Source organism: Gallus gallus, chromosome 1 (assembly GCF_016699485.2).
Source record: "Gallus gallus isolate bGalGal1 chromosome 1, bGalGal1.mat.broiler.GRCg7b, whole genome shotgun sequence".
Lineage (NCBI taxonomy): Eukaryota > Metazoa > Chordata > Aves > Galliformes > Phasianidae > Gallus > Gallus gallus.
The window spans coordinates 184,781,483-184,805,651 of record NC_052532.1 but is presented as its reverse complement, the minus strand read 5'-3'; the positions used below and the strand labels follow the sequence as shown (position 1 = coordinate 184,805,651).

The 24,169-nt window shown below is 41.6% G+C and overlaps 1 protein-coding gene and 1 long non-coding RNA gene across 3 annotated transcripts in view; one reads left to right on the top strand and one right to left on the bottom strand.

Moving 5' to 3' along the window:
- Positions 1-779: 779 nt before the first annotated feature.
- CCDC82 (coiled-coil domain containing 82) lies at positions 780-12,042 on the bottom strand. Of its 2 annotated transcripts, XM_025146891.3 has the most exons (7): positions 11,987-12,042; positions 11,270-11,807; positions 10,255-10,468; positions 9,058-9,150; positions 7,121-7,245; positions 6,240-6,410; positions 780-5,596 (listed from the first exon to the last, which is right to left on the bottom strand). In XM_025146891.3, exons 2-7 carry the CDS (start codon positions 11,798-11,800, stop codon positions 5,588-5,590), a joined length of 1,143 nt encoding a protein of 380 aa, XP_025002659.2. In that variant the 5' UTR covers positions 11,801-11,807; positions 11,987-12,042; the 3' UTR covers positions 780-5,587. The 2 variants fall into 2 exon arrangements, with proteins under 2 accessions (XP_025002659.2, XP_046755987.1); XM_046900031.1 differs by lacking the exons at positions 780-5,596; positions 6,240-6,410 and having other exon boundaries at positions 7,141-7,338.
- Positions 12,043-12,124: 82 nt separating this feature from the next.
- Positions 12,125-24,169, top strand: part of LOC112531596 — a 12,845-nt gene continuing 800 nt past the window's right edge. The window contains exons 1-4 of the long non-coding RNA XR_005850039.2: positions 12,125-12,297; positions 18,882-19,038; positions 21,375-21,485; positions 24,031-24,169. The exon at positions 24,031-24,169 is cut by the window's right edge and continues 800 nt beyond it. This is a non-coding gene — a long non-coding RNA (uncharacterized LOC112531596). The remainder of the gene's footprint in view (positions 12,298-18,881; positions 19,039-21,374; positions 21,486-24,030) is intronic.

The window sequence follows — 24,169 nt, the reverse complement described above, 5'->3', positions numbered from 1 at the left end:
AAGGATGGTTAAGTCAACCTATCTAATAAAATGTTATCAGTCAGCCTAGGAAGATTTTTTCAATAACAAAATAAGTGATGCTACATGCATAAAAATAAAAAAGTAAAACCATATAGATTTCACTATCATGGCAGAACGATTTTGTTGCAAGGAGGCAGCATGCACGTCTATGCAATGGCAGATTATCAGCACTGTTTTCTTGCAAAACCTGTACAAAGTTGTGTTTATAATTAATAGCATCTCTGTTGTCTGCAGGAGGAACTCTACAAACTCACTAGCATTTTAGACAACCATCGTAGTGTGAAAGCAGAGAAACTCTGATGACTTTAGCTTTGGAAGTACAGCCCTGCCCTAGGGACAGGGAAACACCAGTCCTAGTGTTCTGTACACTAATATCCGGGTATTTTTTTTAGTACAGACATCTGAATATAAATAGATACACAGAAATGTATTAATAAATATCTATACCATAGAATCACAGAATGGCCTGGGTTGAAATGGACCACAATGATCATTGAGTTTCAACTCCCCTGCTATGTGCAGGGTCGCCAACCACCAGACCAGACTGCCCAGAGCCACATCCAGCCTGGCCTTGAATGCCTCCAGGGATGGGGCATCCACAACCTCCTTGTGCAACCTGTTCCAGTGCGCCACCACCCTCTGGGTGAAAAACTCCCTCCTAATATCTAACCTAAACCTCCCCGTCTCAGTTTAAAACCATTCCCCCTTGTCCTATCACTATCAACCCTTGTAAACAGCCACTCCCCCTCCTCTTTATACGCTCCCTTCAAGTACCAGAAGGCCACAATGAGGTCTCCCCGGAGCCTTCTCTTCTCTGAGCCAAACAAGCCCAGATCCCTCAACCTTTCTTCATAAGAGAAGTGCTCCAGCCCTCTGATCATCTTAGTGGCCCTATATATATTAGTGGCCCTATATATATTAGCCTACATCTGGCTGGCTTTTGGATTCAGATTTTCTACTCTCCAAAGAGAATTAATACATATATGAAGAAATTTAGGTCTTGACACATACAAGAAAAACTGATTTGAGTTAGTAGAACAACCAAACACACCCAAAGAAACAAGCTTCAAAAGCAACATTGTTTTGTTGCTTTTGTGACTGATGTAACATCAGTCCAAAGTTTGTTATATCTTCGAGAGTAACAAGGAGATAATGACTAAAAGTCAAAATTGTTTGCATCAGTAATACACGCTGTGATGGTGTTACTGTTTCAGAATACACATGCAAGTTTCAACTAACCACTTCCTATACTGCAAAACCATCAACTCTGAGGCACAACAGCAATGCCCTTTGTTGTAGGTGTTGGTAACCCTCTTAATACTCTTTTTACAGTATTAGAAGTTATCGTTTTAACCAATGCACACATCCTGCATTTTCAGGAAACTTTCCTAAACACACAACCAAATGGCTGTGTCTGTCAGCAGTCCCCTGTAACACGTGGCCTACTCGTACAGCCTCCCCCTGGCAGCATCTACTAGCAGTTAACAGAAAAGTATATTTTGTCTACATAATTTTTATAAATATAAATGCAAGTTTAAGGTTACTTGTTTTATTAAATATCTAGATATACTTAATTTCTCAAATATTTTAACCAGCAGTTTTGGTGATATAAACAGGTGAAATATCACTTAAGCCAATGGAAGCACGCTAACTTAAAAGGACTTTTGATCTGACCTAAAATGTCTATAAACTGACAAGTTAACCAACTTGAGATAACAACAGATTGCACGACTACAGTGCAATTCTCTTGTAATCATGCCTATGTACCCATACGCAGCTCCACTTTCTATGTGTGCCCAAAGCTGAAAAGTTAAGGCTTATATTTGGTGCTATAGGTGCTTTTAATGAGCAAGGCCTACTAACAAAGGCAAAACCTTGACTTATTCACATTTCTAGAAGTAACGTGTCAAATAATGAAGCAATCAAAAATTGAAATGCAGCATTTCATCAGTTATTTTATAGCTTCTTAAGTATTCCAAGTAATGAAGTGTGGTATCTGGAACACTACTTGATAGAAAATAGGAGACAGAATTCTGCATTCTGATAGCCTAGTTCTTGCCCTGTGATAACAGCTAGCAGGACATGTATGGGAAGGTGGTATAAGACACAGGAAAGAACACCAGCATGTACATGTATTACCACACAACTTCTAGCAGCCAGCAATGAAGAAATTCTCTATCACCCCAGCTATTATATCCCATAGCTTGGAATGAGCTTCCCCAAGAACCTGTCTAATCCCTTCTAGGAGCCAATTACATTTTTTTGTTCTCCAGAGTACCTTGTGGTAATGAGTTTCATGGTTTATTTTTGTGTGAGGTGTAAAGAATTTCCAGACTGGAAAAGTGCCAGAGGAAAAAAAAAAATCATACAATGTCATTACGTACTGTGTTATAAAGCAAGAGAGATTGTCTAAAAATACAATGTTATTTCAGAATGCAGCTTTGGAAAGAATCTCAGTACTGTACACATTCTAATTTGTTCCCCCTCGCAGTCCTCAGTGACTCTATCCTAATGCTTAACTTATCTCCTCAAGCTGGCCGTATCAGCCAAAGCTGTGTTAAATCACTTTGTATGGAATGCAGAAGCATAGCCTGACAACAGCAAAACATGTAGTGACTGAATTCACGCCCTCTAAGCATAGATATGAATGGAAATAGAACAACAAGTCTGAGAGCAGAAAACAGTTCATAATCCAGGTGACACAGCAGCAGAGAAACATGGGGGACGGACACCTAAACTGTTCAATTCTCTTTGACTGTGGAGGGATGAAAATTGGCAGCTACTCACAACAATCATTGCAAGCCTAAGCAAAACTAGGACAGCTGTTTCTCTTCAGGCCTATTGGCAAAGCAGAATACTTTAGAGACGAGAGAAAAGGAAAGTTTTATGCAGAAGAAGGGTTGGAGGTCTGTTTTTGTTCTCTACACAACCACTTTTCTTGGGTACTTACAAAGAAAACTTTAGAAATAGTCCAAATACGTATTTCCATTCAATCTGATCTGGCAGTTCTGAACTGCCTTTTTTCAGTCAATTATTTTCTTGAAGTGTCAGTTTTATGTAGCTCCCTTTCCCTTTTTGTTCCTTCTTTTCCCTCAATTGGCAGGACAGGTTGATCAATGCACTGCTAGAAGAGCTTCAAAAACCAACTTGAAAACAGTACCTTTAGCAGCCTCAATTACAGGTCACTATAGGAATATGAATGTTGCATTAGCAAACCATTAGTAAAAATTACTGCAAAGTGCTCAATCACTCTCTCTCCTGGGTCTGTCTATTCTCCAGCCTCTCAGCTATATTGAGTATGCACATGGCAGGCATCTCACCAGATGCTGGGCTGCATCAGGGTAAAGAAAAATCCTCATCTTCTATTGTTTAGCTGAAGGGAATAAAAATGAACTGGAAAGAAAGTTTTATGTTCAGTAAGATATTTCAAGTGTTTTCCAAAGTGAAGAACAGCTGATGTAGGAGAACATTTGGACAGTAATACGGGGGTTTCTACTCAGCTTCCAATTTAACTGTGGAAATATCAGTCAGATGAAATTCTTGCACTAATCCACTCATTATTTCTGCTCAGGTAAGGCGCACACTTTACATGAAAAAGTGATTTTTAAATTAGTGATATTCCTTGCATAGAGGTCTCTAAATGTATAATAATGACTGTACTATGGGCTGCAGTATTAGTGCTAGCAAGATAGCTTCTCCACACCCTAAGGGCTTAGTATTTTCCTGCAATAAATAAAGGGAAAAACCAAGTTCTTAATTATCATGCAAACAGATATTAGTCAAAGCAATATTAAGAACTGCTGTTCAGCATGTTCTGAGATCAGTTTTAAGAAAAAAAAACAAAAAACAAAACCCGTGGCACAGCTTTACCACACTATACATGACTTGCAGAGCCCACTGTTGTGACATGAGAATCACAATGACATCCCCCAAATATTTAAAGTAGAATATTGGCAGAGATGCAAACAAGCTTCGTAAGGTGTACTTCAGTAAGGTAAGCTTCCAGTTTGTTGAGGACTTTGTGTAAGAAATCAAATCACACCCCATTTTGAAACATGTTGTGAAAACATCTTGTACTGACAGTTCTGTCTTTTCAGCAAGTACTGAAGTGCTTCATCTGTGTCCTGAAACCATTTTAGATGCACAAAGTAAAAGAATACACCTTCTACATCTCCTGAAAGGGAAGAAAAGCAGAACTTGGGCGTCAGCTTGGTACACAGATGCATCAATTTGTCTTTTACTTGACAAATCATGTTTTGAGTTTATCATAAGAGGTTATGAATTACATTACTTAGGAAGGTCATATGCAAACATAATCGTAACAAATACCATTAGCTCTTCATTTGATGTGGAGATCCCTAAATACTGGCAACACTCAGGTGTCTTAAGACTCAAGGTCTTCAAAAGTCTCAGCCCTGAAATGTAAAATCTAGAATGGCAGCCTACTGCAACATTATGTAACAAACCTAAGTTTCCTTCCAATAACATAATTTAATCCAATATGTCCTAGCAAAGGCAACGGAGTGGAAAAAAAAGATGCAAGATTACTGAAAGGAAAATGTTTTCTAGCTTGAACAAGTTGTTCTGCAGTAAAGATGAAAAGGTTCTAATAGAAAATACTGAAGTAGTCAGAAACAAGCCTTCTCAAAAGATGATCAACAATTTCAAGTGTCAGCACAACCCAGACATCAAGATACTTTGTTCCAAGTGAACAGCTACACGGGAAATGGCAGATGTGAAAAAATCTGAAGAATAAAGCAGTAAAATCCTGAGTAGGCTGCGCTCGGATGTTATAGTGACAGTAGCACTATTTCACTCTGCGTTCCGACCTACAGCAAACACGCACAGTAGGAACGCACAGGGACGCTCCAAAAGCTAGAACAGTAGGCACGGAATTAGCAAACCCAGTGACCCAACACAGAATAAACCTTTTGGGCAACAAAGTAGAAAACACAGCCATTCAATGGAGATGATTGCCCATTACACAGAAAGTTGCTTTTATAATGTTTCTCAAAGCTAATTAATGCAAGACTCCCGCTGGGAATGTCTTAAGGGCACTATAGGCACACAAAAAGGTAAAGGGCTTTCAAGTCATCCAATTTCAGTGAAAAGGCATTCTGATATTTAGAACAGATGTAACTCTGAGGCAGATGTCATTCCTGATTTAAAGCTTCAGACTCCTGGCACAAGGGAGATAGGATCTATTCAAGATTTTTTTTGAAGTCACAGTATTTCTCAGGTACTTGCTAAAAACCCAGGAATGCCAGGCACGTTCAAAGCAACACTCAGTCATGTAGGTTTTTTTACCACTATAGATGATTCTCATTTCTTTAAAACATGCTTTAGGATTTTCAATCATCTATTGAATGTTCTCTCACTAAACAAACAAGCAAAAAAACTACTTGAGAAATAACAGGTGAATGCTCATAATATAACTTCAGTTAGCAGGCAGATCTTCATAGGTGCTGTCAGCCTTGATGACACACAAAAGACAAGCATGCTCAGAAAGCTACGTAGGATATCATGTACCTAGAGATCTTCTTTCCTCTCCTGAATATGACTCAAACTACAGAGACTTGAAACAGAAGAAAAATTGGGGTAAATGTCAATTTTGATTTGAATGCAATAATGATCAATGAAACCTATCTCATGCCAGTTAGTCAAAACTAATGAAAGAGGAACTTCATCAATTTTCTTCTTATGGATGTAACACGTGGTAGAATTATGCTTGTAATGGAAAACAAAATAAGTAAATAAATAAAGCTAGGTTTAGAGTCTTTTTTTTTATCATGAGGTTCAGCTCACAATAGGATATACTTACTAGTATTTAATACAGTGTAAGTACACATGCTGTAATAGGTACAAATATTAAATGGTAAAGCAGCTGAAATAAAGGTCTTGGGGAAAAAAAAAAAGTGATTTATTTACTTGGTAAAACTCATATTTATTTGAGGATAATTTTCAAGACCTTTTCCCCAGGATGTAGGTGCTGGGGGGGCAGAGGAGAAGTGGCCATTCCTCCTCACACTCCTAAGAACCTCCTTCACAACTTCTAGCTAAATCCAACTGCAAAATGGTTGTCACATTTTAAAAATGAAGGGGAGTTTAGACTTAGAAACACAGTAGCTGACAGGTGCTGACAGGACTTCTTTGTATGATTTTGCATAACACAAGACAAAGCTTAAAAATAATGATATAAGGTGCTTGTTTGAAATTACCTGTTTGTCATCTGACATGAAGTCATCTGCTTCCAGAGTTCTACTATTATAAAGCTTTCCAAACAGTAGCACATTAAACTTGCAATAACGATTCAGTTCACATGCCTGACAAGACATATTTGTTGGATTCTTCAAGGTTATGAGAACACCTGGGTAACAATCCACACGCTCCTGAAAAGCAGATTTCAGATAACATTAAAGAATCTCCACGAACTTGAACAGGTTGCTAAGTACTTTCTACTCACATAGAATTAGTGTAAGAGAAGCCAAATATTCAAATCTGAAACCTTCTGGCATTCAGTTGTGGGCATATACCTTCTCAATCGTTTTCTAACACTTCACCCAGTTCTCTTTAATTTGGCTTCAGTTCTAAAGACTTGCTCCTGCATCCAAGCATTTAGTTCTCTTTCATGGCTCCCTCCCTGCTGTTGTTTTTTTGGAGGGTGTGAAGGTGCCAACTCTATCAGTTGGCCTACTTCAAATAAATACACTGTATGTCACCACCAGCCCATACTCAATTATTACAGTGATTATTAGGTCAGCGCAGCTATAACACTAACAGTATTCTACTAATTCACATACAGTGACTACACCATTGAATACTGGCCTCATATCTTTGAAGTTGTAGAAGGTTCACGATGAACATGCCAGTTCTTTTTGTGGGAGGAAGACTTAAATTCTGTTAGAATGCTGAGTGAGAGGCAAGAAGACCTCTAAAAAGCATCTGGTGAAGTTAGCAGGAGAAACACTGAGGTCACTGAGAACATACACATATATGGTCATGGTACTGGTGCTGAGAATTAAACTACAGAAAAATTTTGCCAGTGAAAACACGATTTGGAGACCATTTCACTATTGTACTTACAACAGATGCTACAAACCTTGTATCGGTCTTTCCAGCGGCTTCTAGAGACTAAGTTGTCAAGGCGGGGCTGAATGTAACGGTCATCCAAATAATTAAGTGAGAGCAACATTTCTTGTGCATACTTCTTTTGTCTTGTTCCATCTGTTCAGCGAGAGCCGTTATTGATTGGCTGACCATCACATGTTGTACATGTTTCTTCAAGTAAAATTTTCAAGGGCATTATGCTTCTGTATACTGAGAACCGTGAATTATTCTAATAAATTACTACTGAATTCACTACTGTTATCCATATAAGTGATCCATGCATCTTTGATCACAGAATCATAGAATGGCCTGGGTTGAAAAGGACCACAATGATCATCGAGTTTCAACCCCCCTGCTATGTGCAGGGTCACCAACCACCAGACCAGGCTGCCCAGAGCCACATCCAGCCTGGCCTTGAATGCCTCCAGGGATGGGGCACCTACAACCTCCTTGGGCAACCTGTTCCAGTGTGTCACCACCCTCTGGGTAAAAAATTTCTTACTAATATCCAACCTAAACCTCCCCTGTCTCAGTTTAAAACCATTCCCCCTTGTCCTATCACTATTTACCCTCGTAAACAGCTGTTCCCCCTCCTGTTTATACACTCCCTTCAAGTACTGGAAGGTCGCAATGAGGTCTCCCTTGAGCCTTCTCTTCTCCGAGCTAAACAAGCCCAGATCCCTCAACCTTTCTTCATAGGAGAGGTGCTCCAGCCCTCTGATGAACTAGTCTATTTTATTATTTTAAAAGTATGCATCACAAGAGGCACATGAATAAACTCTACAATCATGGCTAATGTGAAAAACTGTCAACCCAAATGGAGAACCATTCACTCAAAACCATTTAAAAGAATGGAAAAGGAAAATTTAAGGAGTCTTGCTTTTCACCCAATTTATGTAAGGTGTTTCTGACTATAAAAGAGAAAGTTGTAATCCATGAAAACAAACTGCTCTGACTTGCTTGCCAGCAGAGATTTTGACAGTGCTCCTCTCCTCCATCACTTCTAAGTAACACACAGAAAGTGACCTTTAGTCTTCAGCAGCAGTCACATGGCTGCTGTTGAGCAACATAAACAGTTTCAAATATTTACTCAAGAAAATGAAATAAACTATAAGAAGATAAATGAAACTACAACTACTCCGCAGTTATCTCCCAGATACGTGCTACACTCCAGGATTTAAACAGGACTTGCACAGCTACTAGACAATACTTACTGCCTCAGGCTTCAGTGTGTGCAGACGTGCAAACCCGTTCAGTTACCTTTCCTAACCTTTTAGCAATAGTATTAGCAAAGGAACAAAAGAGAGAAGGTCCACTGTTTATCTTAGCTTTCTATATAAAAACTTAATTGTCACTGTCATTATAGCTACTTACAATCTATTGCTCTTGCATGTATGTTTTCAGTAAGTCAGCTGCAGTGAAAGCTTGAGAGATTGAGCCAGACTTTTAAAATGTTCATAATAAAAGGCAATTCTAACACAAAACTAGCTGCTATTAATCATTTTACACTAAGAGATCGACTTTCATGAACTCAGATAAATCCATTTTGTGTTTTGAAAAAGTATCATCGGTTACACGAGGTTAGGCTTACAGCACACGATATTCCTCAGAATACCACCTCTAATTCATCCTCATAGCTGATCTTCCTCCCTTCAGCACTTGGCTGATGCTTTCCACAACCTGACACTGACTGTCCATCCCCAGAGCATCTGTATGGTGCCTCTGAGCCTACTCGTGGGGCTGCCATTCGGCCCCAGTAGGCCATGTGCTGCAAGCTACTTCCTTGGCCAAGAAGTACTGCCTGGTGTTGAAATTTACCTCAAAGAACAACTGTCAAAGAGAAAGAATCAAATATAGAATAATTGTCACAACTAGAATTATCTATTAATGTATGGATGCACTATTGTATCTGTAATGTGACGTACTTACCATACAGTGAGCTCAGAAAAGTGTCATCAATTGCATTTATGAGGAAAGCCTTCACTATTCTTTGGAAATGTTCATAAGGACTACTGTGGCAAACTGGAAAAAACACAGTATAAACAGAATTTATTAAAAAAAAAAAGAAAAATATGCAAGCAATCATCAGATAATTTTTTAATTACTGCAAATATAGAATTTTCAAGTCATTTCAGCATGGGTTTTAAAACAATGTTAATGTCCCACATCCAAAATTCTCATTTAAGATCTTGCATTTAAGTAGTGCTTCTCATCCCAGTGATCATAACCAACTTTAGCACATGCTAAAGTCACACCTCCTTTCATCACAAGCCCACAGGAAGAACTACAACCACAAACATAAGAAATTGTTCTATGCAGAGCAGGAATTACTGCAAACCACAGAAGGTTGTGATTTTTTTCCTAACCTTCTTTTAAGAACATACAATTCTGCTCATATCTTAATGGAAAAGAAGGACCAGAAATGCTTGTAGCCAGCTACAATAGCACTGACTATCTTGCTACCCTGGCAGTACAAACCTGCTTCTAAAATAATATATACAAGAGGGGAAATAGCATAAACTTCTGGCTCAGGCTTCTCACCAATCCAGACACCAGTTTTCATTAAAATTACAGGAACCCAATGCGAGAGGCATTCTGACTGTGGAATTGGTCTAAAACTGAGCAGAGAACTCAGAAACCTCAACAGAGTCTTACTGCATTAAAAAAACAACCTCCACCTGCAACAAAAAAACTCCAAAAATCAACAATAAAAAAGTAGAAGACCCAAAGTAACTGAAAGTAACTGAAAGACTCCTATGTTACCCTTCAGAACAGAATTCAGCCAGAATTAATGCATCACAAGATGGAAGTTTTGTGTCTCAAAAGGAATAGTTTCACCCTAAAGCAGACCAACTTAAACAAAAAATGAAAGAAGATCAGCGTAACAGCGTTCCCCTTCCTTTCTTCAAGTTATATCCTTCCTTTAATAAGATACAGAAGGACTGCAAAAGTTTACTGTGGAAACCAGGACTACTTCCACAATAAGTGAAAGCCTTTCAAGAATGCATCCTTTTAAACTATCATATCCTGTTACACAGCATTATTTTATATTCAGAGTCCATGAATGCTTATTTTGGCACTAAAAGAAGGTTGTAGATATAGAATTGTGACACATTTTTGTCTTACATTGTGGGACATAATGTGCCAGCAATTCACTGTTTGATGCATTTAGATCTTTCTGCTGCAGGTGTTTTTCACTCTTAACATGCTCCACATTGTCATCATCATCTTCATCATCATCAACTATAAAATCTTTCAAGCTCTCACTGTCAGTTTCACTGCCTTCTGGTGTGAGGAGCAATTGGCAGAACGGTTCCTCTTCTGTTTCACCATCAGAATCCTAGTTAAATTCCAGAAAGTATTTAAAAGCAAATAAATTACTTTTAGTGTTTGCAGTAAGAAAGTACTATATCTACTGGACAAGGTTTTGACCTCCTAATAATGCCATTTGTTCAGTGAACAAGAAATAACACATTTCCAGAAATACATCTTTCTGTGCTATGTGACAATTACTTCCCACTTTAAATCAGCCCTTTCCACACACCTCACTTCAGTTACATAGCCAAAATAGGGATCAGTAGCATCAAGCAAACTTGAGGTATCTCAGTTACTTCAACAGATATTTTGTTTCTTGAGAAAAATAATACCATACTCTTCTCGCACTTCTCTTCTTTACAGATAACTGAATATCAAACATGTTTTTTTTCCCCCTTCTGACTACATAGGAAGGATAAATAGAATCATAGAACCATTGAATGGCCTGGGTGGAAAAGGGCCATAATGATCATCTGGTTTCAACCCTCCTGCTATGTGCAGGGCTGATACCTGCCTTCTAAGCTGCTCAGTCAACTGAATGCCTGAAAGAATAAGGGGGAGAAAAAAGAAAGAAAGAAATGCTTAAATCCTCGGCCATCAAAATTAAACTAAAAAGAAAAAAAAAAAAAAGGTTTTCTAGACAATTGTTAGCAGTCAGTATTGTTATTTGGTTAACAGGTAACCACTGTAGAAATGCGATAGGGTTAGTGATTTCTCAGGAATAAAACCAAAACCAACGAAAAAAAATCCTACTGATTCATATCTGTTACCCATCGCCTTCCCCTAAATTCCCAGGGGGGCTGAATTTCAATGACAAAATCCAGACCTCGCAGTTTTCATTCCCAGAGGAGCTCCGAGCCGCCCGCTCCTTTGCGAGCTCCTGCAGCTTTGCCAGCGCTCCCCGCTTCCTCTCAGCACAAACATTTCCTGCAGGGCCGGCTTTACCAAACTGCTGTTCTTGGGAACTCTCGTCTTCGTTAATCACACAGCGGCGTTTAGCAAAAACTTTCCTGACAGGTACGTCGCTATCCTCGCTGTCATCGCTGTCCTCCAGCACGGAGCTGCTGCACTTCTTACGCTTTCCAGGCACGACGCATTCATCCTCACCATCCTCCGTCAGTTCTCCACCGCGGCTCTTCTCCTCCCGGTCGGAAAGGCTGCCCTTCTCATCATTTCCATCTTCTTCACCTTCTGACACGGCTGACTCCTCCTCCTCCGAGGTAAACGAGGATTCCTCGTCGCTGTCGAACAGGATCAGCTCCCTCTTCGTGCGTCTCCAGTCAACTCGGGATTTGGACAGCGGCTCGGCTCCCGCTGCCTTATTTCTTGTTTCGTATCTTCTGACGGATGTCTCCATGGGGAAGCTGTGACGACACATCACAGTACAAACCCGTATGACAAGGCCACGTAACGGCATACCAAAACAAACACCACCGCCCATCGCGCTCCCTCCGCGGCCACGGCGGCTGCAGGACGCGCGGATTCTCCCGTCTTAGCCCGACCCGGCCCGCCGCCATCCCCGCTCCCTCAGCGCTCCTCTTACCGTTACCGTTTCCCGCGCTCCGGCGCCCGAGCCGCTGAGGAGAGGCTACCGCCCCCACGGCGTCCCGCGCATCGCGATTGGCTGACCGTCCCTGTCACTCAGCTGCCGGGATGTTTACGGAAGTGCTGGAAGGCTGCGGGGAGAGGATGATCGTCACGTGGTTTAATCAGGTTCTGTGGGTAGGGGCGCAGTGCTGCAGAGACGGAGGTTGTTGGTTCGAGTCCTCTCCCTGCCCTCAGAGTCTCATCTAGCAGGCTGGAGAAGAGCTTGGAGCATTCGGCTGGTTTTGATTGCACGTCAGCCTGGGCAGGGTATGTTCCTGAGGCTCTCTGGGCCGTTAGAAAGAAAATCTTTACTGTGAGGGTGGTGATATACTGGAAAATGTTGCCCAGTGAGGTTGTGGATGCCTCTTCCTTGGAAGCATTCAAGGCCAGGCTGGATGGGGCTGTGAGCAACCTGGTCTAGAGGGAGGTGTCCCTGCCTATAGCAGGGGGTTGGTACTAGGTGATCTTAGATGTCCCTTCCAACCCAAACCATTCTATGATTCATTCTATGAAAGAACCTTTAGATGTCCTCCAGTTCCAAGTCCCAGTCCTGGACAGGGGCACCTCCCACCAGATCAGGCTGCCACAGGCCCTATCCAACCTGGCTTTGAAAGTCTCCAGGCATGGGGCACCCACAGCTTCTCTGAGCAACATGTTCCAGTGCCTCACCGCTCTCACCATGAAGAATTTCTTCCTTATACCTAATTTAAACCTAGTCTTTTGAAGCTTATAACCATTCTCTCTTGTCCTATCATTACAGAAGGGTCCCTCACACAGGTCACCAAGGCCTGGCCTGAGGCTTCCCAATGGAACAGCTTCTTCTCAGCTGTGCACTTCTTCTGTCTTTGGAACAAACTTGATAAATTTAGCACGTTCAACCCCCGGATGACAGGGGATATGGAAACAGAGATTCTTGCAGCTATAATTATGGGGAGGTTTAGCGTAGCCAGGCTGGGGCCACCCAGAGCTGAAACACTGGGGGTGCCCTATGCTGCCAGCCAGCTGTCCTCTGTGGTCTGCCCTGTAAGAAAACACTGCTTTTTTGATGTCTGTAAATCATACTTGATGCATGATTCTCCTCAGTAGGCCTCTTGGCCAGCAGCAGGAGCACCCCCCGGGCTCTGTGCTTCCCTCTGGTTCCTGCTGTTTCCAGGTAAAGTATCAGGACTGGGTAATACACACAGGTCTTCCCAGAGCCAACGCTTGAGGCTTTGGGCCTCCTTGCCCCTTTCCTGACCTCCATTTTAGGGTTCCCTACAGCACATCCACTGAGAGCAGCATCCACGCTGGGCAGTATTTGGTTATTATTACTGAGTGAAAGAGCCCTGCATTGAGCTGGCAGCCAGAGGCCTGAATGCTATTCTGCTCATGGGGAACGCAGCAGTATTGCAGCACAGGAGTCTGGGTGATGGACAGAGAAGAAAAGTCACAAGGAACTTAGCTGTACTGGGCTCACTGCTCAGAGGACAAGAAATCTTCCAGATCAGTGTACATCAAAGAGAAAACTATTCAAAATACAACCATGAGCTTTTATTGAATATGACTCTGGATTCTGTGCAATGCCAATATCTATATAGATGCACTGTAATAACAAGATTTGCATCTTAAATTTGCTTTGCACTGCTTGGGCAGTGTTAGCAAATACTGCTACCTTGAAAATCACTACACTGACTTTATTTATACTTCTTTATCTTAACAAGACCTTGTAAAGTTTTCTCTTTAGAATAGGTGGCAATGAGATCACAGGGAAATACCCGGAAATGAAAGGCAGTTCCTTCTCATCTTATTTCCATGGCACTGTTCTGGGTTTTGTATGGCTTTCACACAGACAAAGAGGTCTGAACAGGTGTTTGTGGAGGTGGTGGGTCAAATTCCCATCTGAAATGTTTATATTGCAAGGATTAAAGTGGTTATAATTCAAGGATTAGATTGCATTAAGCGACATAAAGTCCTGGCCTGGCATTTATTTTAATTGCTTTCAAGTCAGTAAGTGTGTTTCCAAATAAACAAACGGAGCTGATGCTGCCCGGGATTTAAGGTCAGCGTGCCGGGGTGCTGCGCTCTGCTGGGCTTCGTTCGTCTCGATTCCTGCTTCCAACGCCGCCACCTAGCGACTCAGGGAGTGCAGCAAACCTGGCCGTTGGACCCCTGCAGCACAAGGTAGTGACAGTGGATATATCAGAGACAGCTGTGGAAAAGATAAGAGTTTTTTTATTTTCTTAATGGGATGAAGAGTTGCAGTCAGGAGTGCTGCCTTCTGACAGCTGAGCGGTATTTCTTGCTGGAGGATCTTGAGTTTCCTGATAATTTCTGAGGCAACTGTAGAGTCCCCGTTGCAGAGCAATCAGCAGTGTGGGGTTGTGTTGTGTCCTCAGATTTTAGAAGTGGGCCTCCAGTCAATAGACACGTTTTCCAAACAGGCCAGTTTTCTTCACTCTATATTTCCAAACAAAACAAAAAACCCTACAAATTTAGGCACACTGATCTGTCATGTGAAAAAATATTGCTTTGCTATACTCTCAGTTTCTGAGAAGTCTGAGCTCTTCTAGAATTCAATGATAGCTGGGATTATATGGATGCCCCTTCCATTAGAGGGACCCTTCCTCTGTGGGTTATTCTTTCCCAAGGAGAAACAATGCGAAGCCCCAACTGTGTGATCATTTCCCAGGGACTGCTTCCTGCACCAGAGCAGTGTTTGCAAAGCCCTCTGTGACCCCCAGCCATGCTGAGCAGCATGTTGGCTCATACCCAAATAATCTTGCTGCACCCACTCCTATGGGGAAGTTAGGCCTGCTGGAAATGGTTCAGCCACCAAGCTGTCTCTTTCTCCCTAACAAACACCAATAGCTCAACATCTCACCAGAGCAAACCTCTGACTTTCACAACAAGCAGTTTAGCTGAGGGCAACAACAGTAGTGAGCTCTCCTGCTTTTAAAACACATCTTCAGCAGGCAGGAGGAGGTTCAGTATCATAGGTCCACAGCAGGAACTCCCTGTCTCTTCACCATGTAGGTGCTGCTCAGTCTGCTTAGAGAGACTTAAATTACAGAACCACAAAGTTATAGGGGTTGGAAGGGACCTCTGGAGACTGACTCCAACCCCCTACCAAAGCAGGCTCCCTAGACCAGGCTACACAGGTAGGTGTTCAGGCAGGTCTTGAATATCTCCAGAGAAGGAGACTCCACAACCTCCCTGGGCAACCCATTCCAGTGCTCCGTCACACTCACTGTGAAGAAGTTCCATGGCATATTGGTGCAGAACTTCCTATGCTCCGGTCTACAGCCATTTCCCCTTGTCCTGTCCCCACAGACCACCGAAGAGGTTGGCCATGTCCCTTTGTCTCTCACACTTAAGATATTTATAAACATTAATAAGATCCCTCTCAGTTTTCTTTTCTCAGACTCAGTTTGCTCAGCCTGTCCTCACATGGGAGATGCTCCAGGCCCTCATCTTTGTGGCCCTCCACTGGACTCTCTCCAGGAGATCCGTATCTTTTTTTTTTGTTGTTCTGGGGAGCTCAGAACTGGATACAGTATTCCAGGTGAGGCCTGACCAGGGCGGAACAGAGGGGAAGGATCACCTCCCTCGACCTACTGGCCACGCTTTTTTTAATGCACCCCAAATTGAGCAGACTAAGACTGTTTTATCACCTGAAAGCTGCTAGGGCATGCAAGGAGGCTCTCAATTAAAGCTGTGCCTGGAGCACAGAAACTAAACACAGGGTCATCCTTCTTTCATTCCTTTGTTCTTTCTCTCATTCTTACTTTCTCAGCCTCCTACAGAGTTCCTAAAGAGACTTGCTATCTTGCATTCCTCTGCTTCCTATTCTCCAATGGAAGTCAATTTTCCTAATTTTGGGGAAATCCTTGTAAAGAGTAAGACTGCCCCAAAGCCCTGCTGGCTGCTGCCTCCTTGACATAATTTTTGTCATTTTTGCTATCGCTCTTTAGCCAGTGTCAACAGAGAAATTTAGTAGTTTATTGGGAAATCAGTAGTTATAATTAGCTAATTAATTTAATAGCTATACAGAAAATATTTCAAGATTCTCATTCTAAGTGTATTTTAAAGAATTTCCATACCAATCTAGAAGTATTTCCAAAAATTTAAAGTTTTCTAGAGTGTAAAGGTCATAGCCAAATATACTGGATGTGGCTCTGCGCAGCCTGGTCCAGTGGTTGGCAACCTTGCCCACAGCACTGGGGTTGAAATTAGATGATCTTTGAGGTCCTTTTCCAGGCCATTCTATGATTCTATGATAGTCTCGAGTGCTTTTTTTAATGATGATGATGATGATTATTATTATTTGCATTCTTTGTTAATAATACAACTTTTTATTTTTATTTATATATTTTTTTCCAGAGACTGAAACTCACTTCTGCACAGAAGCCTTTTTAAAGAATTAATTGAGTTGATGGGATTCTTAATCCTGATTCTGGCTTCTTGTGCAGGGTTGAGTTTCACAGAAAGAGTAAATTTCTGAGTTTCACAGAAGAGTAAACAAAGGAGACCAATAGAGTCAACATTTAATCTCTCTTTTGAAACACTGAGAGCTTTCTGGTCTCATGGGACTGCAAAATCATGTTCCATACACAAAAGTTGTCATTGTTTTGAAGGATGGATCATGATGACTAGGTGACTTGCATGTTGATGTTGTCTGCAGTGTCTATGGGAGCACCTGTTGTTCCTGATATTTAAAAGCCCTAAAAACAGACAAAGTTTATAGTTTAGCTTTCTGTTTGTGTGTGGAAGCTATAATATTTTACCTTCAGTGCCTGAAATGCATACAGTTTAATAGGAGAAGGTTGAATGTAGTTAAGGCTCAGTATTGCTTTTATTTAAAGATCACCTGAATTGTGTTCCAATTTCACTCCAGTATAACTCAGTTTATTTCATTTTCACTGCCATAAGATTTAAGAAATATCCTGGTCTTTCACAATGAAATTGGGTATGAATTACAAGCTTCTGTGTTGAAGTAGGAGATTGGGCATTAAATAGGATTTGATGTTTATCTGTTGGTACGAGCAGCCAGCCTTGGAAAGGCTCTGCTTGAACACCATCAAGGTTTAGATAGCATCAGCCATAGCTTGACCACATCGATGTGCTGAGTTCTGAGCAAGAACAATTCAAGGCATAACTACAAGAATCGTGTAACGAAGGTCAAGATTGATGTGCAATGTCAGGAGGGGCATGAAAACCTTCTAGAGTTTTTTGCCTTTGTTTTGATATTTCTTGCACAATTTACTTTCAGTTTTTGGGTGGTCTGTTTTCTCTCAAAGCACATATAACCCTTTGGCAACAGTTCACTGGCTGGAGCAGAAACTTCTGCCAGGATGAATGTGATGAATCATAATGTGTGACCAGAATGGCTGTACTGTTAAAATGGCTAAAATGGCCAGGAGTAAATAGTATTCTACCCATGAAACTCTTCTTATCTGGTCTGGTGTCTTTAACCTGGGAATGCAAATTAAAATAAGGAATGCATAGGATAAACTGCAGTGGGGAAATAATTTACTTGTATAATCTGCATCTACATTAACGTTTTATGTAAAGTTCTATGATTTTATTGTGACAATAATTCCAGAAGCTGTGCATGCAAAGCCTTTAAAATGTAGATTAGCCTTAATTTTTGGCCTAGCTTGATTAACCTATTTTAAAAGCCTCCTTCTGTATGTTTTCTTGCAGCATATGTAAGAAAAAAATATAAAGCAAGTATTTAAGCTATAGTGATGAGAAAACTCAGCTGGTTAACATAAGCTGCAGGAAATACACAGAGAATAGCAAAGTATATGCAAAGAAACTGACATCCCTCCAGATCATTTTTATTGTACCATTAATTTCTTATTTAAGTGAGAGAACGTAGGTAAGGTAAACCTGCTTGGAAAGAGGTAGAAATACAGTTATAATAGCTGTAAAGCTTACAAATCCATTAAATTCATTTGCATAATAACAAAGTCAGAATAAAGTACTATCTGATTCCAGGGTTAATGGTTTTTCTCCTCCAAGATTTACTGTTTGACCCTTCATCTGAGTCTATTACTGTTTGTATTCAGGTTCTTGGCACCAGAAAAGATAGCTATCAAGACAGTTGCAGAGAGATTTAGTTTTGGGTCTTAACCTCCCGTTACTTGAGCCAACAACAAACGTTCAGCTGGCTTCAACCCCACAGAACTGTACCCTGAAAGATCAACACAGAAAAAAGAGATGCATGAGGGGATACATTAGAGAAAGAGAAACAGCAGGGTTGCTTGGGTGTTTGAAAAATGTATGTTTTAGAGTACTGCTTTAATTCTAGATTTGCACATACAGATGGGATGAAAAAAAGATTCTTTGGAGAGTTCTTTTCTTAATTAAAGTAATTAAACTAGAACATGGGCTTTCACTTTAGGTTTTCAACTCTGAACTTCTTAACGTTTTCTCACTACTGTGAAGGTTGCACATCTTCCCTGTCAATATTCTCTCACAATCCCTTTGTATTCTTTTGCATTTTCTGACCTTTTGTTCAGAAACTGGCCTGTAATGCAGCAATGCTGAATTCAGGGGACATACCTTTAAAATCTGGGAATCTTCAAGTGTAAGTGGGGATATGTGGCCAAAAATGTCCAAAACAAAATGTAGACGAGAGAGACACTGGTGCTGGTACCCAGTATGTAATCAAAGATTACTTTCTTCAGAACAAGTTCTTTGTAAGTATAATAATTTCTTGTTTTCTTAACAGAATGTGTTCACTCAGTGTGCTAGGAGTAGGTATGGTCTTTGCAGAGACCAGATGAAGTGGTGAGATTTTCCCTTTCCCTAACTCTGCATGTGAATCTTCTGGTCCCCTCTCCTCCACGCTTGCTCCTTTCCCCCAGAGGCAACCTTCGAGCTCATGTGGTGCTGAGGTTGAGACGTGTAAACCAAAGGGAAAAACAGAGGAAAGTGCATTCCAGACAGAAGTCTTCTGTATTGAAATTCTGCCTTGAAATTATCAAAACAGGACAACAGGGCGAGGCCAGTACAGCTGCTGAGGTAATCTACTTCCTTTGAGGTTGTACCCATCAGAAATATCCTAACCTTTGCCACTTTTCTGCACGCTCCCAAGTAGCAATTAGTGTAGAACACCAGCATCTTTAGCAAGGTGAGATGAACCTGAAAATATGCCGCTTAGGAGGTTAGCATTTTGGGGCCAGATTACCTTTGAACACTGGGAATGACCAAGTAACCTGGTTGTGTGAGAGGGCCCGTGCTCCTTGAGGTCTGGGCGAGATTTTTATCTCAGATTTCTTAGACTAATGTAGTTTCTAAGTTCCTTTCCCATGGCTTTTCTATTTTTGATGTTATCTAAGCATATGCGGCATACTTTCCCATTCAGACCTAAGGGTGCATAGGTCATTAAGTGGGGTCTTATATTTTAGCTTCATGACATACTTTATTATTGTCATGGCTACTTAAAGCAAATGGGGATACTGTGGGAGGGAAAGAAAGCTCTTAGTGAGGATCATTGGGAAAGTTGCTTTTCTTAGACATGGACATTTGCCAGTACCTTGAATAGTGGTGACTGTTGTTTTCATTTGTTGAAAGGTTTTTGTCATCTAGTCCAACTCCACTGCAATGAACAGGGACACCTACAGCAGGTTGTCTCCAGGATGGGGCAGTCCACCCCCCTCTGGGCAGCCAATTCCATGCCTCACCACCCTTAGTGCAAAGAACTTCTTCCTTATATCCAACCTAAATCTTCCCTGTTATAGTTTGAAACCACTTCCCCTTATCTTATCACAACAGACCGTGTTGAAGAGTTTGTCCCCTTCTTTCTTACACAGCCCCCCTTTAGATACTGAAAGGATCATGCATTGTTATGGATTTTTGCCTTCACAGAAGGTGATTATTTCAATACTACAGCATAACATTTTCAGATTATGCTTTTCTTACTGTATTAATTTTTGGCTCCATTAACCTTAAGCACATCAGATTCAAAGTTGCTAAAAATGGTGGTTAAATCAAAGCTTTAGTTCCAAGCATCGCGTTGGCAAAGCACTCAATGTTGTTTCTAAACAGAGTGGCCCAGAGCAGAACAGGAGGATGTAACTGTAGGGCTGCTGAACCTCTGCTTTGCCCATGTGCTTGGATAACTCAAAACATAGTGGTCTTATGGGGAGGCACAAGAAGGGTATTTCAGTTTTGACTCGCTGCTACTATTCTGAGTATCCGCTGCTTGTACTGGAGAGCAGTGACCAGCTCAGACACAGGCATGCATCTGGTTACTGCACAAAGCTGCTCTCTGGCCCTCTGAACAAACAATTTATGGACGAAGAAAGAGACAGAGGGTGGATAAAGGAAACCAAAAGGAGCAGAGAGACACAGCCAGTTATTTACATCTCCAACGATAAGCAGAGGTCACAGAGCCACAGTTCTGTAAACACTGTGAATCAAATCTTAGAGAGCTTTGGAATTCGATTGTTGCTTTGGCAGGAGACAACATTGCTGGAACATCAAGTTATTAAATCAGTCCCTGACAGCACCAGGCAAGTAGGAAACACAGGCAGTCATCTCATCATGTTAGATGAGGAGCTAAAGAAAGTGAAGGAATTGAGGGGAGCTCCTAAAAACATAACACACACAGGAGACAACTACTGTGCTTATAAAAAAAGATTTCACTCAAAATGAGCTCTCTTTGTGTACAAACTCACAATGACCACTTATTCTACACTTGAACACATGATTACTACCGGTCATATTTCTGGGGGCCATAGTTTCTGCCTCCCTTTAGACCTCTAGATTATTTAGCTTGACAGCACTGCTTTAGCCAAGGGTGTATCAAAGCAAACAGCAAATTCTGCACAGCACCCTCCTCTAGATCTGCTCCTCAATGCACTAACATCCCTTTGGGTGGGTGTGTTGGTGGAACTGGCATCTACTTTCATCCCTGTTCTTCGTGGTTGAGCAGATAACAAAGGGAACTTCCTGAATTACAGGCCCGTGAGTTCTGCCTGTGACACCCCATATCTCGTGTGATTTCCAGCCTGTTACTCTTCTCTGTTTCCCATCTCCCAAAAATGCACTCCTCCCTGTGACACTTTGGGGCTGATGAGTCCATGTTTGGTATTGAACGTAACAGGAATACCTGGTATGTAGGAAACAACAGTGAAGGGGACCATAGATCTGCTCTGATATGCTGAGGATGTTTTCTGTTTGAGCTTTCTAACAGCACAGCCTACATTGCCAGTACTTCCACCTCCAAGAATATCTCTGAATTAGTTACATAAGAATAATATTTTTCTTTCTATGCAGGCAAAAGAAATTAAAAATATTACAAACAGTATTTCCTATGAACATTCAAAGAATTTTTAATGTCCTATTCATTCCAGAGACGTGGATCCCACGAATCTGATTTGAGATAACTTAACTGGGTTGTTCAGTATTTAACTTCTGAAAAACTTGGTTTCGCACTGAAGTCTGTAGCAGGCCCTGAGTCCTATGTAAGTACTTTATTGTCATTAATTTCAGTAAAGATTAAATATTTTCATAGAATCATCAAAGTTGGAAAAGACCTCTAAGATCACCGTGTCCAACCATCAACCCATCCCACCATGCCCACTCACCACGTCCCTCAGTGCCACATCTCCACAACACCTCCAGGGATGGTGACCCCACCACCTCCCTGGGCAGCTGTTCCAGTGCCACACCACTCTTTTGGAGATGATATCTAACCTGAACCTCCCCCACCACAACGTGAGGCCATTCCCTCTCATCCTACTGATGTTACCCAGGAGAAGAGGCTGACCCCTGCCTCTCTGCAGCCTCCTTTCAGGCAGTTATGGAGGGCAATAAGGTCTTCCCTGAATCTTCTCTTCTCCAGACTGAACAACCCCACTTCCCACAGCTGTTCCTCGTAAGACTTGTGCTCCAGACACTTCACAACTTTGCTGACCTTCTCTGGGCACACTCCAGGGCCTAAACATCTTTTAATGCTTCTGAGATTCTGAGCTTTGTGTCCTGTTTGTGTGTTACACACCTTTGAGTGAAAAGTCACCTCTCTTGCATTGTGAAAGCAAAGAGAACTGAAGCACAGAAATCATGATATGCTAACCCACCACAGAATCAGCATGTGGCAATGTGTGCAGTCTGCATGGTGTGGGGACCAGTGTTGGAGGGAGGAGAGGGGTGGAGGGTATCCCATAGGACAGTCAGTTAGCAGGTTTTCCAGCACACTCTGGACATTGCGCAGCATGGAATGCCACATATGGACCCTAAAGCAGGGTCCAAATGGAGTCTTGGGGTGAGAAACAGGAATAAGAAAGTAAACTTGTTCCCTCACATATTTATCTGTGATTGGGGTAGGAGGCCATGTTGCTGAATTCGCAAACACAGCTCTCAGACTGAAGAATGTGCTCTTGGAGGAAGAACTTGAGGAGAATTTTCAGCATGGGAAGTTATATTTTATAACAGCAGTCTTTTAAAATAGGCATTTAGAGACAGTTTTTAAGAGTATTTTTTGATGGAAGAAGAAAGAGCTGTGACTCCAGGATAACTTAATGATAACCCTTCCTCATTAGCTGACAGGTGTTGATTTATCTTTCTCTGCCGTGCTCACTGACTATATTTTGGGATAGAGCTGAATGTCTGGGTTTGTCAAATATGGGCTTAGGATGTTGCTGAGTTGCTGGATTTGTTCTTTTATTCTGATTTGATGAAAACCATAGTAGCTGCTGAAGAAATAGAGCAGTTTGGGAACCATTTCATAAGTTTTTTTCTTGCATTAAAATATATGTATATTATTTGAAATTCAGAGCTTTGAGTTGGTTGAAATTGTGTCCTCATGCTAAAAAGGGCCAGGGTGTTCTTCAAAACTGCCAACAAGTTAGTGCAAGATTTTGAAAATGGAGAAAGTTCTGTCTTGTGTTTCAACATAATATTGCTTGAAAGTGCAGGTTAATGAGAGCAGATCAGGAAATTTATTGAAAACAACATGTTCAAAATCACCTAAATAAAATATTCTGCTCCTTGCATCAGCCTGGGCCGTTTTGATTAACTTTTTACTCAGGTTAAGATGATGCATAATGGTTTATAGATTTTGCCTTTTCCTCACAGCTTGGAATAAGACCTATTTACAAAAAGTTTTAAAGCTTCTCTCATTAAGTAGACCAATTCCCACCGGCCCTATTAAAATGAACCAACACTGAAATGAAACCAACAATAAAGTCTCATTGTTTGTCTATATATCTACAGCCGCAGGAGATAGGTTAGAGAGAGATGGAGGGGGAGAGAGGAATGAACATAGGTGTACTCTGGATCTGATACAACATAAATCAATTTAAACTGCACGGAAGCTTTGCTTTGTAGCAGATCAAAGGAACAGCGAACGGGTCTGAAAACCTGAACTACAGCTCATAGAAAACTGCTGAATTTGCCAAATCATCTGTTGTTTTCCTAGCCTGTAATGCACAGTGGTGCTTTGTCTGTGTCCTGAATGGGGCTGCTTGCTCTAAAGGGCTGATGGATTTAGATGAATGAATCGATAAGTTCTGGTTCTGGTGCTGTGCAGAAACAAAGCCACTGAAACACAGGTTCAGTGTCATGGAATGAGAGCGGTACTTGGAGAGGTCAAGCAGGGCAGCTGGGCTCCTGTCCAAAGCCTGTGAAATACATAGAAAGGCCCCCACTGACTGCAGTGCTCATGCTAAGAACTGAAGTTGTGATATACGAGGGTTTCTAATAGGGTTCTCCTTGTTTGTGGAGAGTATCATGCCCCATCCCTGGAGGTGCTCAAGGCCAGGTTGAATGAGCCCTGGGCAGCCTGAGCTGGTGGGGAGCAGCCAGCCCATGGTAGGGGTTGGGGCTGGGTGGGCTCTGAGGTTCCTTACAACTGAAATCATTCTATGATTCTCTGATATTAATGATTCTTTGGCCTCGCTACACAATGGATAGCATTCAAGATGATCCTTTCTCTTTAGTGTCTATGGAGAACTTTGTGCAAATATTTTTTTACGTTACACCTTGAGTGGGCTCCGATTCTTACCCTAGGTCTTCAGTTCGCTGTCCGAGGTACCTCTGCCCCCAGCTCTGCAAAACGAAGTATGGATTACCACGCAGATCCTCTGGGCTTTTGAAGCCGAAGAAAACCATGCTTGGAGGGTTTCCTGAGCTCGGGGAGGAAGAGAGG

Excerpts from the sequence above, each read along its gene's own strand:
- CCDC82 (XM_025146891.3), bottom strand. The coding sequence starts at position 11,800 with ATGGAGACATCCGTCAGAAGATACGAAACAAGAAATAAGGCAGCGGGA. Across the intron at positions 7,246-9,057 it reads TTTTCTGAGCTCACTGTATG|ATGGAACAAGACAAAAGAAG; the intron begins GTAAGTACGTCA and ends CTCGCTGAACAG. Across the intron at positions 6,411-7,120 it reads GCTGGAAAGACCGATACAAG|GAGCGTGTGGATTGTTACCC; the intron begins GTTTGTAGCATC and ends TCTGCTTTTCAG.